Source organism: Helobdella robusta (assembly GCF_000326865.2).
Source record: "Helobdella robusta unplaced genomic scaffold HELROscaffold_9, whole genome shotgun sequence".
NCBI classification, from domain to species: domain Eukaryota; kingdom Metazoa; phylum Annelida; class Clitellata; order Rhynchobdellida; family Glossiphoniidae; genus Helobdella; species Helobdella robusta.
The window spans coordinates 2,739,223-2,753,637 of NW_008705512.1; the positions used below are offsets into that span (position 1 = coordinate 2,739,223).

The 14,415-nt window shown below is 32.8% G+C and overlaps 2 protein-coding genes across 2 annotated transcripts in view; one reads left to right on the top strand and one right to left on the bottom strand.

Moving 5' to 3' along the window:
- Positions 1-239: 239 nt before the first annotated feature.
- Positions 240-4,626, bottom strand: HELRODRAFT_166191 (hypothetical protein; the record flags this gene model as incomplete). The annotated part of the gene is made up of 9 exons (XM_009033188.1): positions 240-356; positions 883-1,027; positions 1,147-1,292; positions 1,363-1,527; positions 1,858-1,963; positions 2,167-2,331; positions 2,535-2,645; positions 2,789-2,934; positions 3,052-4,626. 9 exons carry the CDS (start codon positions 4,624-4,626, stop codon positions 240-242), a joined length of 2,676 nt encoding a protein of 891 aa, XP_009031436.1.
- Positions 4,627-7,856: 3,230 nt separating this feature from the next.
- Positions 7,857-14,415, top strand: part of HELRODRAFT_189880 (hypothetical protein) — a 7,878-nt gene continuing 1,319 nt past the window's right edge. Inside the window, exons 1-5 of the mRNA XM_009033189.1 lie at positions 7,857-7,925; positions 8,836-9,185; positions 9,419-9,457; positions 10,661-10,728; positions 13,825-13,837. Coding sequence (XP_009031437.1) covers positions 7,873-7,925; positions 8,836-9,185; positions 9,419-9,457; positions 10,661-10,722 — 504 coding nt within the window. The 5' untranslated portion in view covers positions 7,857-7,872 and the 3' untranslated portion in view covers positions 10,723-10,728; positions 13,825-13,837. The remainder of the gene's footprint in view (positions 7,926-8,835; positions 9,186-9,418; positions 9,458-10,660; positions 10,729-13,824; positions 13,838-14,415) is intronic.

Sequence of the window (14,415 nt, forward strand, 5' to 3'; positions counted from 1 at the left end):
ATCGGAAAATTTCAAATGTATCTGCGGTAATAAAAAGAAATATTCGAAACATCCACACACATACTCGTATTTCGGTTTCATTATCGGTCAACCAGTAGTCAAAGTCAATTGATCACAACACATAGAGTCTAATAAAAATAAATTAAATTCCTAAACTTACTAGTCCGACCAAAATCGTCATAGTTTTCACCATCGCCATTACTAACATCCTCCTCCTAACCTAATTCACATTAATGTCATCATGTAACTCTTAATGTGGAGTTGGAGCTACTTGGTCTCCAAGGTTTCTTGAATTCGTCGTAACTGGAATACTTACGAAGCTGTTCGCTATAGAATTCCTCCTTCGACTGCTTGTCCTGTTCGTTTGGCATTTCATATAACATTAATTGTTTATTAACACAGGTATAACTTGTAATTAAATCTGAAATTAAACTTAGTTTTGTGGGCGCTTAAGTTTCACTTAAACTGATAGTGACAATTTTATTTTAAATATTACGATCAATTAATTTTTTTTCTGGAGAACACAGCATTTCTCGCTAATGAGGAAAAGATGAAGAGAGGGAAGAGGAGTAGGCAACAACATGAGACTGTTTTCACCAAATAGGAGAATTGTTGGCACAGTAATAAGCAATAATCCGAGAATTGTTGGCACAATAATAAGCAATAATCATATTCTCATGTTGTTTATCATATTTTAAAAATTATTTATAATGTAAAATAATTCTTATTTTGTAAAAAAAAATAAGAAAGCCAGGATCCTGGAAAAGTCGAAGTTTTATCGAAGTAACGATGTTTTCAAGAAAAGCTGATAAAAGAAAACTCACTTATTACGAGCTGCGTTAAGCATCGAATAAATAGTGGATGTTTTAATGGAATACCAACCTTCTTAGCACACCAATCTTCATAAGATGCCAGCGCTTTCTTCTCTTTTTCCACCTTTTCTCTCATCTCGGCATCCGTCATTTTATTTTCTTTCCTCTTTTTATCTTTAATCGTTTTCTTCAGTTCTTCTTCTTTCATTTTTTTCCTTTAATAGTTTACGAACGGCTTTTAAATATTCAAATATATAAAATAACTGATTGCCTAAAAACTAAAAAACCCAGAAAAACACAGATGCACTAAAAAAACAGTGTTCCTGGTGCGTACCAGGCTCCAAAGGCCTTCTCAGCGTCAGACAGTTTTTCTTTTTCTTTCTCAACTTTTTTCTTTTCTACACTTGCTTTCTTTTTCGTTTCTTTTTTCTTGATTTCCTTCAGCTTGGCATCTTTTTTTTCTTTCCATTTGACAAAAATCTGTTGAGAACAAATTTCAAACAGCTGCTTGGTTTGATCAAAAAAGAGTTAATGAAAAAGAAATGCTTACAATTTCAGCATCATTTTTTTTTGATTTGGAATCTTCGAGCTCTTTTTCTTTCTTCTCTTTCTCTTCTTTTTTCAATTTCTCTTTTTCCTCTTTAATTTTTTTGTCCTTACTTTTCTTCCACATTTCAAAATAAGCCTTCGATTCGTTAGTTTTGCGATCCTCTTCCTTCAATTTTCATTCATGTTGTTTTATAAACGTTGAAAAATCATTTAATTATAATGATTACATTAAATAACATCATTCAATATCATTTTTGCAGTGGAAACTGTGTTAACATGATTTTTTCGATAAAGAAATGACAAATAGATTAATAAATAATTTAATTATTAATTAAAAACAACCAAATATGAACATTAAAAAATGAAATTATATGTGTAGGATTGAACGTCAGCATCACTACAATTAGCTCTCAGCAACCAACTAAATAAATTGAATCAGAACATGATTAAAAAGGCACAATTTAAAAACACAGATGAATATAAGAATTGAAAGTACCATTTTCTTCTTCTCCTCCTCTTCCTTCTTCTTCTCCATCTTCTCCAACTGCTCTTTCTTGAACCTTTCTGATGCAATTTTATTCCATTCCTGAAAAATTTTACACCTGTACGAATACAATTAAAAATGGCAATTATCAAAATAAAATGTGAATGAAAAAAAATATACCAAATGATAAGTAGACTCGAACATTTTTACACAAATTTTTTGTATCGCGTTCTACCAATGCCTTAAAAACTCAACTGAAGTGAATCTTTACAATTAATCATACTACAGCCAGTCCTACCTCTATACCTCTTGGAGACGAACCTGATAGTTAGCGTCGAATTTTGTGTGCCGTCGTCATTACCACCGCCACCTCCTCTTTCTCCTGAGCTGTTCATCAGTTTTTTCAACATTTCCATGGCATCTCCTCTGTATCGAGATTTCACGTTTTTCAAATCTACCTTACTCTTGCCAGTGCTGTCTGGTGATCTGCAACGCAACAACATTTAAGCTATTCAGAAAGTAATTATTCAGTCGTATTAGTAGTTAACTATTCACAACTTTTTTTAATATTTTAAATTAATTTTTTACCTTGCACAATTTTAGATTAAGCTGCTTATTTCATCAGCATTGTCAATAATATAGGTAATAAAAAGTTTCATTGAATTGAATGGTATTGAAGAGAACCTAACAAGAATCTGAGCAACGACTGACTCCTCCTAACATATTTCGTCGTCGATGACGTCACATCAGGTTGGTGCAGTTGGGCGTCGTTGACATCTTTGATGACGCTGGACAACATTCTGCGTGACGGTCGTTCTTTGCTATTTATCCAACTGTTGTAAATAGATTCAATTCTATCAAACGTCAACCCGGCACCCACCGAAACGTTTAATTATTTTTTAATAATAAATATCTAACAGATATCTATAAATATCAGACTAACATTTTATCATCGTGTTCATCGTGTTCGCTGTTGGAACTATCATTGGCAGAATGGTTCTTCTGAGGAACCTTCTTCTTCGCTTTTTTAGGCTCCCTAAAAAATTCCTCACAAACTGATGTTTCACTTTCTGAACCAGACATTTTATCCTTTATGCAAAATAAAACAAAACTGTGGACAAAAAGATGAAACTATTTCAAAAATCATACTTAAACGATTATTTTAATAATTTCCATTAATTTGAATGAAAATAATTTTTAGCTAACTGAGTTTAAATCGAATTTAGCTTTTGACTTGTCAGTGGAGAGATGTTTCTTGCTGCGTTGCTTACTACCAACATCATCGTCGTCGTCGCCATCGTCATCTTCAACAACACCACGATTATTATTTGGTTTCAAAATTGATTTAGTTGGCTTGTGAACGCTCTTGTTCTTCTCATTCATGGACGGTTGTGAATTGTTCATGGAGTCATTCAAATTGTAGTGGGATCTTTTGTTTTCCAGACCAAGTGAGCCCTTCCTAGATGATGAAGGTGGCGGTGATGATGATGATGCCCTGGATGATGGTGCTGACGATCTTTTCGAATCAATCGTTTTTCCATCTTTAAAGTTTGTTCGTTTCTCCTCATGCACATTCTCCTTTCCTGATCTGTGATTTTTCTGTTTCAAATTTTCCTCATTAAAATTTTCAGTTGAAGCAAACTTTTCATTTTTCCTCTTGTCCATATTTATTGTTCGCCCATTACTGAAACTACGATCATCATCTTCCTCACGGTCATCATCATCGTCGTCAACCTCATATTTACTTTGAGATTTCCTAGGTGTACCACCACCATTGAAGAAACCGTCCAAATGTGATTGATCCATTCTCGATTTCTTATCATGTTTTGAATGTTGCGGTGTGGATGCTCTGGATAGAGATCTCGGTGATGAATATGACGCACGTGATGACGCAGTTGGTGATGTCTTCGTTGTGTGCTTTGGACTCTTCATATTTTTCTCGCTGGAAGTACTTTCTCTGCTTCCCTTTCTGAAATCGTTCTTTGATTTTCTCATTTTGTACTCATCGTCACGATAACCACTTATTAGATGATTCCTACCTCTATCATGTTCATCATCGATATTATTGTTTTTATTCTTAATAAGATTTTTATTATTGATGTTTAGATTATTTTTTGTGTTAAATTTTTCATTTGAATGTTTCGAACTATTTCTGCTACTGTTCAAGTGATCGTCATCGTTGTCGTCGTCATCATCGTCACTTTCATCATCGTCGTCGTCGTCATCATCGTCATCACTATTCTTTAAGATCGTAGGTCGGTTTTTATTTTGATTTCTACTAAAACGATGTTGACTCGCGAAGTTGTGGTCGTTACGATTGAAACCGTCTAGGCTGCCGCTGTTCTTTGTTGACGACATGCTGCTCCTTCTGCTGCTGCTGTTCTGCTGAAGTTCTCTCCCTTCATCTGCCCCTGGTGCATCCTTTCTCATCTTCGACTTCATCCTAACGTAATCTCCATCATCATCTGTTTTACTGTTGCTGCCAGATCTGCTCCTGACGAGATTTCCTCCGCCAACTGCATCCAACTTGGATGCTTTCCTTTCATTGTATACTTTATCATTATGATTCGAATTGCTTAATCTTCTTTCTATGCAATCTTTATCATCATGGATTAACTTGTTTGATCTCGTGTTCATGTGATCTCCATCAACTGGGTTTAATTTGCTAGGCCTACTACTATCAATCTTTGATGAACTGCGAAGAGAAGAAAGATTAGAAGACCTCTGAGACAGATTAAAATCACCTATATCGCTTTCATCTTCATCGTCCTCATCAAACATATTCTTCTTTTTCTTCTTTAATTTGTAACTGCCATTTTTATGTAGAGATGAAAATTTTCAGATAAATGTGTGAAACATTCAATCTCAAAATATACCAACTCAAAAGTGCCTGTCGTTCTGTTTTTGGTCAGAGTAAGTTCTTTCAAATGAAAATTTTCATTTTAACAAATACAATCAAAGCAAATAAAAATGTTGGGAAAAAAGACATATAAACATGGAATAAACTACGAAAAATAAACATTCATCACACATTTATCCAAGATTTTGTTTGATTAGTTAATTATTCAAAATTATGTTTAAAAAAATAAAAACAAAGTTTATTATTTAATAAATCATTGACAACCATCAACTTCATTAGATTTCTGTATTTTCTGCAAGTTTCTTGGAGAAATTTTGGGAATTTTTTCATCTTTATTACAGGAAAAATGATTTAATTCATAAGAACTAAAATATTTTATAAAATTTATATTATTATGCAGTGTAAGAAAGTCGTTTATTATATTGTTAAGAAATATAAAATTCAAAAGGTTCATTAAAACCTAACTTGAATCTTTCAGAAAGTCGACTCCTTTGCTGATCGGTGATCTGCTAAATTATATGAATGAATGAATTGTCTGAGTGCATAAATTAAATGTAGGTACGTAAAAAAATGAAAGAATAAAAAAGTTTGTGGCTTCCAATTTAAACTATAGAAAAAGTTTTTTTTAAGTAATAAATAGTAAATTCAATCTGAAATATAGTTTATACTTTATATTTGTTTATTAGTACCTTTTGTTGGTTTGCCAAGGGTCATTCATATTTGCTCTGAAATATTCAGATTTTATTTTATTTGACAAGCATTAAAAATAACTGTTAATTATGTTTATGATCAGTTAAACATGAAAACAGTTTACTAGAAGCTTATAAAGCATACACAGTTGCTTATAGAGGTGAAGCTAGGGGGTCAGGGGAACGTATGAATCAGACACAATTTTCACAGCAAGAGTAAACTATGTAAATTATCTTTGAGAGTGACTGAATCATATGCTATAATTTGAATATCTATGTTTTATCTTTAAATACAATGTCCACTAAAATTTAAATTGTTTTTGTGTAAACATTAAGTTTTAATAAAAAAATGTGATTAGACATGGAAAGGGGGGCGCCAATTTTATAGTTTGCTCACCAGATAATAAATTACAAATTGACTTATTTATTTTTTTATATTTAAATTAAATTAATTTAATATTTAATTTAATTTTTAATTTAATCTTTATTTAACTTTATGAATCATCTGCTGCAGCATCTCATCATTAATAAAAATAAGTTAATTCAATGTATGTAGCTTTTTATAATTAAATTTTGTAAAGTAATTAAAATTACAAATGTTAATTATCAAATAAGTATAGACCACAATTGATGCATATTTATTAATTTATTTATCTCACAGCAACCTAATTTGCAAAAATTGTTTAACCGTTTAATATTGACATGTTTACCATAGCAACAACCATAGAATTAGACACAGACATAGACATACTATTCTGACATTTCATATTCAGTTTGAAAAATGCAAATACTGTCTATGTTTATTTATTTACATATATATGCTGAATTTAATTAAATACACACATATATATAATCATTTACAGTGCCTAAACGAACATTGCCATTGAGTCACACGATCACTATATATTATACGTATTATACAAAGGAACTTCTACCAGAATGTAAATATTATTTAATAAAGCAAATGCTTCATGGTAGATTATAGTTCAAATGTTATTGCTCAACTCCAATAATAAAATTCCATGTATTGCGCTAACATATGAATATAGACTTGTCATCAATTCAGTAATATAAAATACCTTTTGCATACTTTTCTAATTAAATATTTTTCCATTAGACGGTTAATACAACGTCTGAAAATAAAAGGCTAACACTTGTTCCTATTTTCCGCTTGGAACGTTATGACCGGTCAGCTTATAATATTGCAAACGTAACATCAGCCAATTGCATAAGAGCTTAAAACGGATTGACATGTAGGCGTGGCAAGTTTCGTCCACTCACTTCCCCAGTTTATCAAAATTGATATCAGTAGTACCGACTAGAAATGTTATCAGTATTACCGACTAGAAATGTTATCAGTAGTACCGACTAGAAATGTACCGGCTAAAACTTACCACAAGCCAATTTCTTGGATATTAATAATTGCATTTCCCATTTTCATGAAATTTGCCTGTTATGTTTAAATTATTAAATGTGATAAAAATGAGTATGTCTGTGTTTGTGTGTGTGTGTATGTGTTTGTGTGTGTCTGTGTGTGCGTGTGTATGTATGTATGTATGTGTGTGTGTGTGTGTTTGTGTGTGTGTGTTTGTATGTGTTTTTTGTGTGCGTGTCTGTGTGTGTGTCTGTGTGGTATAATCAAATTTAATTAATTTACTTACATATGCGATATATGATATGTTCAAGATTTAATAAATAATTAAATGAATATTGCCATTATAAATTGTATTGTTTTGTTGACAATGAAATTTTAATTTGAAGAATTGAGCTATGACACTCACTGAATTCTTCTTTCTCGTGCCTTATCCTTTCAGGACCTTGGCGACCATAGACCTCCACAAAACCCGATCTTTAATACTTTGTTGCAGTCTTCTTATACCTGGACTCTTGCTTTCTTTTTTCTGCCAACAGTTGAAAGCGCACTTATTTAATCAACATTTTTATTCTTGTATTTGACGATCAATTTATATTTTATTACGATATATTTTTTGTTTTTATTTTTGTTTGTTGTACTTGTTAGTGCTTTTGAGAACCTTTTGTTTAAGAAGCACTTTATGAATCATCGTTTAATTTTAGTAATATACATATAATTATATATATATATATATATATATATATATGGAGAAGTCGCTGCTCGCGAACAATATATATATATATATATATATACAGTTGTTCAAAAAATCCCCCGACGATTTTTTGAACGACTGTATAGAACTTGGTCTTCTTCCTAATTTTACCAAATATATATATATATATATATATATATATATATATATATATATATATATATATATATATTCTTGAATATATATGATCCTGGTGTTGTGGCAACAGGAATATATATGAATAAATAATATATATGAATACCAGCCCAATGGTTATGTGGTTAGGAAAAGTGTTAAGAAGAAGTTGATCGTTTCTTCAATAGTAATATTTGTTGAACTTTTTATTTGTCAGACTCAAAAATTTGACGTTGAAATGCTCATGCCTGTTGCTGAAACTGGAGGAAATTCATTGGACGCTCCTTCAGAGTTATTATTATTTATTTTATTATATAAGATAAGTTGTAAAATAAAAATAATAGTGAATGGCAATAGAATATAATAGATAGTACCATTTTAAATTGTTTTATTTAGTTAGTTACTTACTATCAATATCATTTTCCTAAATCAGGAATGCCTTATTTTGCTTGCCTTTTTTTACTTTGCTTTTATTTACTTACCAATTATTACTTAATTAAATTAAAATTAAATTGTCAAGTATCTCAAATTGAAAAAGAAAAAAACTTGGACTCAGATTTACTTGTTTGTGCTTAAAATTTATTAAAAGTCTAATATAATGACCTTATTAAAATATTAAGTTAAACCAGTATTAACTTAACTTTGACATAAAAATTTTTTATTCAATTAATCAATTTATAAACTGCAGAACAATATTTAAAATTTAATTAAAAAAAATATAAGTGGAACAATGAATGCTGCTCATTGTTGTTCTAGCAACGTTATTATATTTTTTTTTTAAATTTACTGGGTTATCGTGAGAATGACATAACTTAAAACTTGAAACAACCCAAGATGTTTATTAAATAAAAATATGAAAAGATTCTATAAAGATTCACATGGTTCAGTTATTTAAAATATTTAACAAAGTTATTCTGAACATAAACATCATTAAATATATATAGACTTTGTTAAAATAAATTAAATAAACATTATTGAACAAATAGAAACATCACTAAATAAACAAATAAGTAACACTTGGATTTAATTTAAATATTCATTCTATTATCAGTGACTTGCTTGTTAAATGGAAATTATTGAATTTGCATGAATTCTAAAAATAAGGAAAGAGACGATAATAATGTTCAAGAATTATATTGAAATAAGATGATAAAATAAATATTAACAATGTTTTGGTAATAAAATTTATTTTTTTGATCAGGTTGGATATTTATCATATTTTTAAACCATATGGCAGCCAAGAATCATCAGAAAAAGATGCAGATTGGAAGAGATACTTACATGATGATCAGGTTGATAAAACAGTCAGTGAATCAAGTGTAAATAGCACTGAAGAGCAAAATTTAAAAGTTTCCCATCCTGAAATACCATCTTTTTCAAATAAGCTGGAAATGGTTAGTTTGGTTAGTGTGGATGATTGTTCTAGTGGCAGTATAACCTTCTTACCTTCAACCTTGAGTCCTGAGAGGCATAATGACATCTCTTGTCTCCTTGAACATGTTATTAAACCCAGACCACATAATACACCCAGATTGATATATAATGATAATGGTATGGTATATGTTTTAATTGTAGTTTAAACTTTTTTCTCTAACAAAGCATTTAAATAATTTTTTTAATTTCAATAAATTAGAATGTTGTTGAAACGTTCATATAATTTAATATTTTCTGCTGAGGTGCTGCATCATCCGCCCACCGTTCACTTCATATCATCATGATCACACATTTATAATGAGTTATACACACACAACCATCACCTAAATGTCATCCTTTTTGTCCTTTAGGAAACATTCCTCAGGAGATAGATTTGCAATCTGGTCATGGTAAGCATACTTTTATTATAAATAATTTTTTGGTCTATCATTAACTTCTTAATTGCATAAACGTTCGAGTTGATTCTTTACTGCAGTTTTGATCTCACACAAACACATCCAAAAAACGTGCTACAACAGAATTAGCCGCTGAATCTAGTGAAAATGGCACTGAAGAGCAAAATTTAGAAGTTTCCCATTCTGAAATCCCATCTTTTTCAAATAAGCTGGAAATGGTTAATTCGGTAGATGATAGTCATAATGGCAGTATAGCCTTCTTACTTTCAACCTTGAGTCCTGAGAGGCATAATGATATCTCTTGGCTTCTAAAGAAAGATGTTTTTCTATATGGACCAGATAATAGACCCAGATTGGATGATATTGGTATACAATTATGTTTTAATTGTAGTTGAAACTGTTTTCTCTAACAAAGCATTTAAATAATTTTTTAAATTTCAATAAAATTAGAATGTTGATAAAATTTAGTAGTTTCTGTTGAGGTGCTGCATCATCCGCCCACCGTTCACTTCATATCATCATGATCACACATTCATAATGAGTTATACACACATAACCATCACCTTGTCATCCTTTTTGTCCTTTAGGAAACATTTCTCAGGAGATAGATTTGCAATTTGATCAAGGTAAGCATACTTTTATTATAAATAATTTTTTGGTGTATCTTTAACTTCTTGATTACATAAATTTTCGAGTTGATTTTTGATTTTTTACACACATAACCATCACCTAATCATCATCCTTTTTGTCCTTCAAAAGGCTTTCCGACGGACCAAGATTTACTTACACAACTACGTAAGCATACTTTTATTATAAATAATTTTTTGGTCTATCATTAACTTCTTAATTACGTAAACGCTCGAGTTGATTATTTACTGCAGTTTTGATCTCACACAAACACATCAAAAAAACGTGCTGCATTAACCACCTACCGTTCTTATCATATCATTATGATCACACATTCATGATGAGTATACACACATAACCATCATCTAATCGTCATCGTTTTTGTCCTTTAGAAGACCTTGACCCAGACTTGCCAACTTTTGTAGGTAAGCATACTTTTATTATAAATAATTTTTGGTCTATGATTAACTTCTTAATTACATAAACAGTCGAGTTGATTTTTACTACAGTTTTGATCTCACACAAACTCATCACAAAAATTTTATAAAATCAAGAACACGTCTATTTGCAAGAAAACAATGCGAATCATGGCTTGGAGACCATGCAGGTCAAGGACACATCTGCATTATTAACAGCTAGTAATAATATATATTTAATTATTTTATTTGATACAAATGTAATTTTTTTGTAATTTAATTTTACATGTAATTTTACACACATAACTATCACCTAATCGTCATTTTTTTTGTCCTTGAGTAAACATTCCTCTGGAGCATGGTTTGCAACCTCATCATGGTAACCATACTTTTATTATAAATAATTTTTTGGTGTATCATTAACTTCTTAATTACATGAATGCTCGAGTTGATTTTTGATTTTTTACACAAATAACCATCATTTAATCATCATCATTTTTGTCCTTCAAAAGACCTTAGGATGGACCAAGATTTACCAACACAGCTACGTAAGCATACTTTTATTATAAATAATTTTTTGATGTTTCATTAATTTGATTTTTTACTACAGTTTTGATCTTACACAAACACATCACAAAAATTTAATAAAATCAAAAACCTCTATTTGCAAGAAAACAATGTGAATCATGGCTTGGAGACCAAGCAGGTCAAGGACACATTCGCATCATTAACAATCAATTCTCGTTTGTAGTCTCCATCCGTTATGGGTCAGACTTTTTTATTCCATTCATCAGTTTCTGTCTTCAAGCCGATCTATCCATTGCGTCTGTCTCCTTGAGACCAAGTGCCTTCAAGTCCTCCAGTATGGTCTGCGTCTAGGACTTTTTTTAGGCGACCTCTTGGGTGGGTGCCATGCACCTGGTGCTCAGTAACGGTGAGCACCAGGTGCATTTATTGGAAATTATTGTATCGTTTTCGCTTCGCTTCACATGGCTAAACCCATCGTAGGCGATGACGACACGCATCCTTCAACGTGCAGAGTCCCAATCGGTTCAGGATCTCGGCTTTATGGATATGGTCCCTTAGGTCAACATGCTGCATCCAACGAATCATCTTCATGTCAGTTCGGTGAAGCTGCTGTTCGAGTTTTGTTGTCATCGCCCACGTCTCTGCACCATACATCAGAACAGAACGTATAGCTGTGTTGTTTAGCTCTGAGCGCAGCGTTAGAGGAATGCTACGCCGCATCAGTACCGAGGCAAGGAGGTGCCATCTGCCCCACGCCGTACGTATGCGTCCCCGAACGGTGGCATCAGCTGTTCCAGTACAATTCAGCATATCTCCAAAATACTGAAATGAAGTAACAGCTTTGATTCCGGTAATCCTATCATTATCTGGGCTCCGTTGTCGCATGTTGATAAGGCGTTGAATCAGTCATTTTTCTCAGTGAGCCGGTAATTTTCGAGCATTGTCTGTGACACCACTGCTGACATCGTAGGCATTTGATCGAGTTGCTTCCAACTCCAACCCCACACACCGAGCATGACCAATGACCAGAGACCACAGGCTCAGCGGTACCACCGGTAATCATAGATTTTGTATTGTCAAGGTTTACCTTTAGCCCGTGTTCGGCAAGCTGGGTATTCCAGACCTCAAACTTTCTGGCTGCGTCTTGTTCAGAGGACGTCGTCAGGACGATATCATCTGCATATATCACGTTTTGTATGTTATCTGAGCGTATCGGTTTAGTTATTTCTTCCATCACCGTGCTGAAGAGCAGGGGGCTGAGTATTGATCCATGATGGACGCGACGTTAATATCAAATTCATTCGTGTTGCCGGCTGTTGTGCTAACCAGAGTTTTTGTGTTAGAGTACGTTGCCATAACCAGCTGAACCAGATATTCGGGAACAAGCTGTTTACGTAGACTCCACCTGATTGCCTCACGAGGCACTCTGTCAAAAGCCTTTTCCAAGTCCACAAAGATATGGAACAGTCGCTTTTGCTTTGCCATGTATTTTTCCTGTAGTTGACGAATGATATAGATAGCATCAATGTTGGATCTTCCTGCCATGAAGCCGTACTGGTAACCATCTATTGAAACGCACGACAACGTCTTCTCTCAATGACTTTTTCAATATATTTCAGGGGATGTTCCAGAAGACGTATACCCTGAAATGAGGTGCATTTCAGTGGACATGGACGCCGTAAAACCCATTTGCTTTATCTCCATTATGGCAGTTGAGGTCGCCACATATCAATGGTATCTCTGATGATGGTGTTTTCCGACGGCATCTGGGAGTGTGTTCCAAAAGTCATTTTTGGCGTCTTCAGATTCACCGGTCTGTGGTGCATATGCAGAGAAAACAGTCAGAACCTATTTCCCATTCTGAGTTTAATCAGCATTAGGCGTGAGCTGATTCGAACTACTTCCAGTACATTATGTGCCAGTGATTCCCGTATGAAGATTCTCACTCCATTTTCGGCTGTCTTTTGGCCATTCCAGAACAACTTGTAACTCCAAATGAGAGAGACACCATTTGATTTTCATCTTGTTTCTTGCAGAGAACAGTTGTCGACTCATCGCCTTTCCAGCATGTCGACGATCTCCATGGAGCGTCCAGTAAGCGGTCCAGTATTTAAAGTGCCAAGTCTGATATTTCAGGAGGGGACGCCCGATTTTCTGCAACATCCCTCCACTGTTGCGTACTTCCTGGCTATTGTCACCTCTTGACTCTTTAAGGTCCTCCAGGGAATAGGGGATCTTTTTTTTGTGATAACATGGAAAATGTTTGGGTCAAAAAATTTTTGTATCTGGAATTGCCCAATTTCTAACGACAACCACCAGTTATAAGAAGTGGACCTAGACTTTGTGCTGGAAGCACAGAAGGCAGCGCGGTTGTAGTTTATCTCGTGCCCAAGAGAGCACTGTTGTATGCAGTGCACCTAGCCTTTTGGTCAAAGGTCCCTGTTCCACAAGGCATTAGATTTAGAATCGAAGATCATCCGCTGTTGGAGGCGTTGTCCTAGGATCCTCTGCCTTTTTCATCGTTGTCTTTTTTCTTTTGGTGCAGTTGGTTTGCGGCATCTTATTCCGTATTATCCTAGAAGGTCTCCCTGCCCAGAACTTTTTCCTATCCACCATCTGGGGACGCGTCTCATAGCCAGTGCACCCCAGCATAAAACGCATCATTAACAGCTGGTAATAATATATACTTAATTATTTTATTTAATAAAAATGTCACTTTTCTTAACCTTTTACATATAAAAATTAATAAATTGAAGTGCTTGAACTGATGTATATTTATTTTTTCCACAGGTCCAATGTTCCGGTTAGTTTTGTTGGACTTTAAAGGCTGATTAATTTATGATTGCTATATATATATATATATATATATATATATATATGTATATATATATATAACACATGATATATATATATATATATAGTTTGGGACGAGGCATTCGTTGATGCATATTTCAATTAATTTGTATGCCCACTCTGCGTTCAAAAGTTTTATTGATAAGAACTTCAACACCACGTAGTTTTTTTAATTCGTATTTATTCAAAACATCCATGAAATTGTCAGCTGACAGCGCTGTTTCCGCTATTTAGCCATCATCGGAGCTGAATATTATTGTGAATAATATTAAAATATTAAAATCATTGAAATGAAATAAATTAGGAAGATATAAAATAATATTAGGATGAAATTAAATTATATATTGAATGTTGATAATAATAGTGTAATAATGTAACGTACCTTTAAAATATGGTTAAACATAAAATTGAACATAAAATTAAAAAATTAAACATATTTATAGTTAAATTTTATATATAGTTATATATATATATATATATATATATATATATTTACATTATTCTATAAATTCTACCGAGATGTTTGGC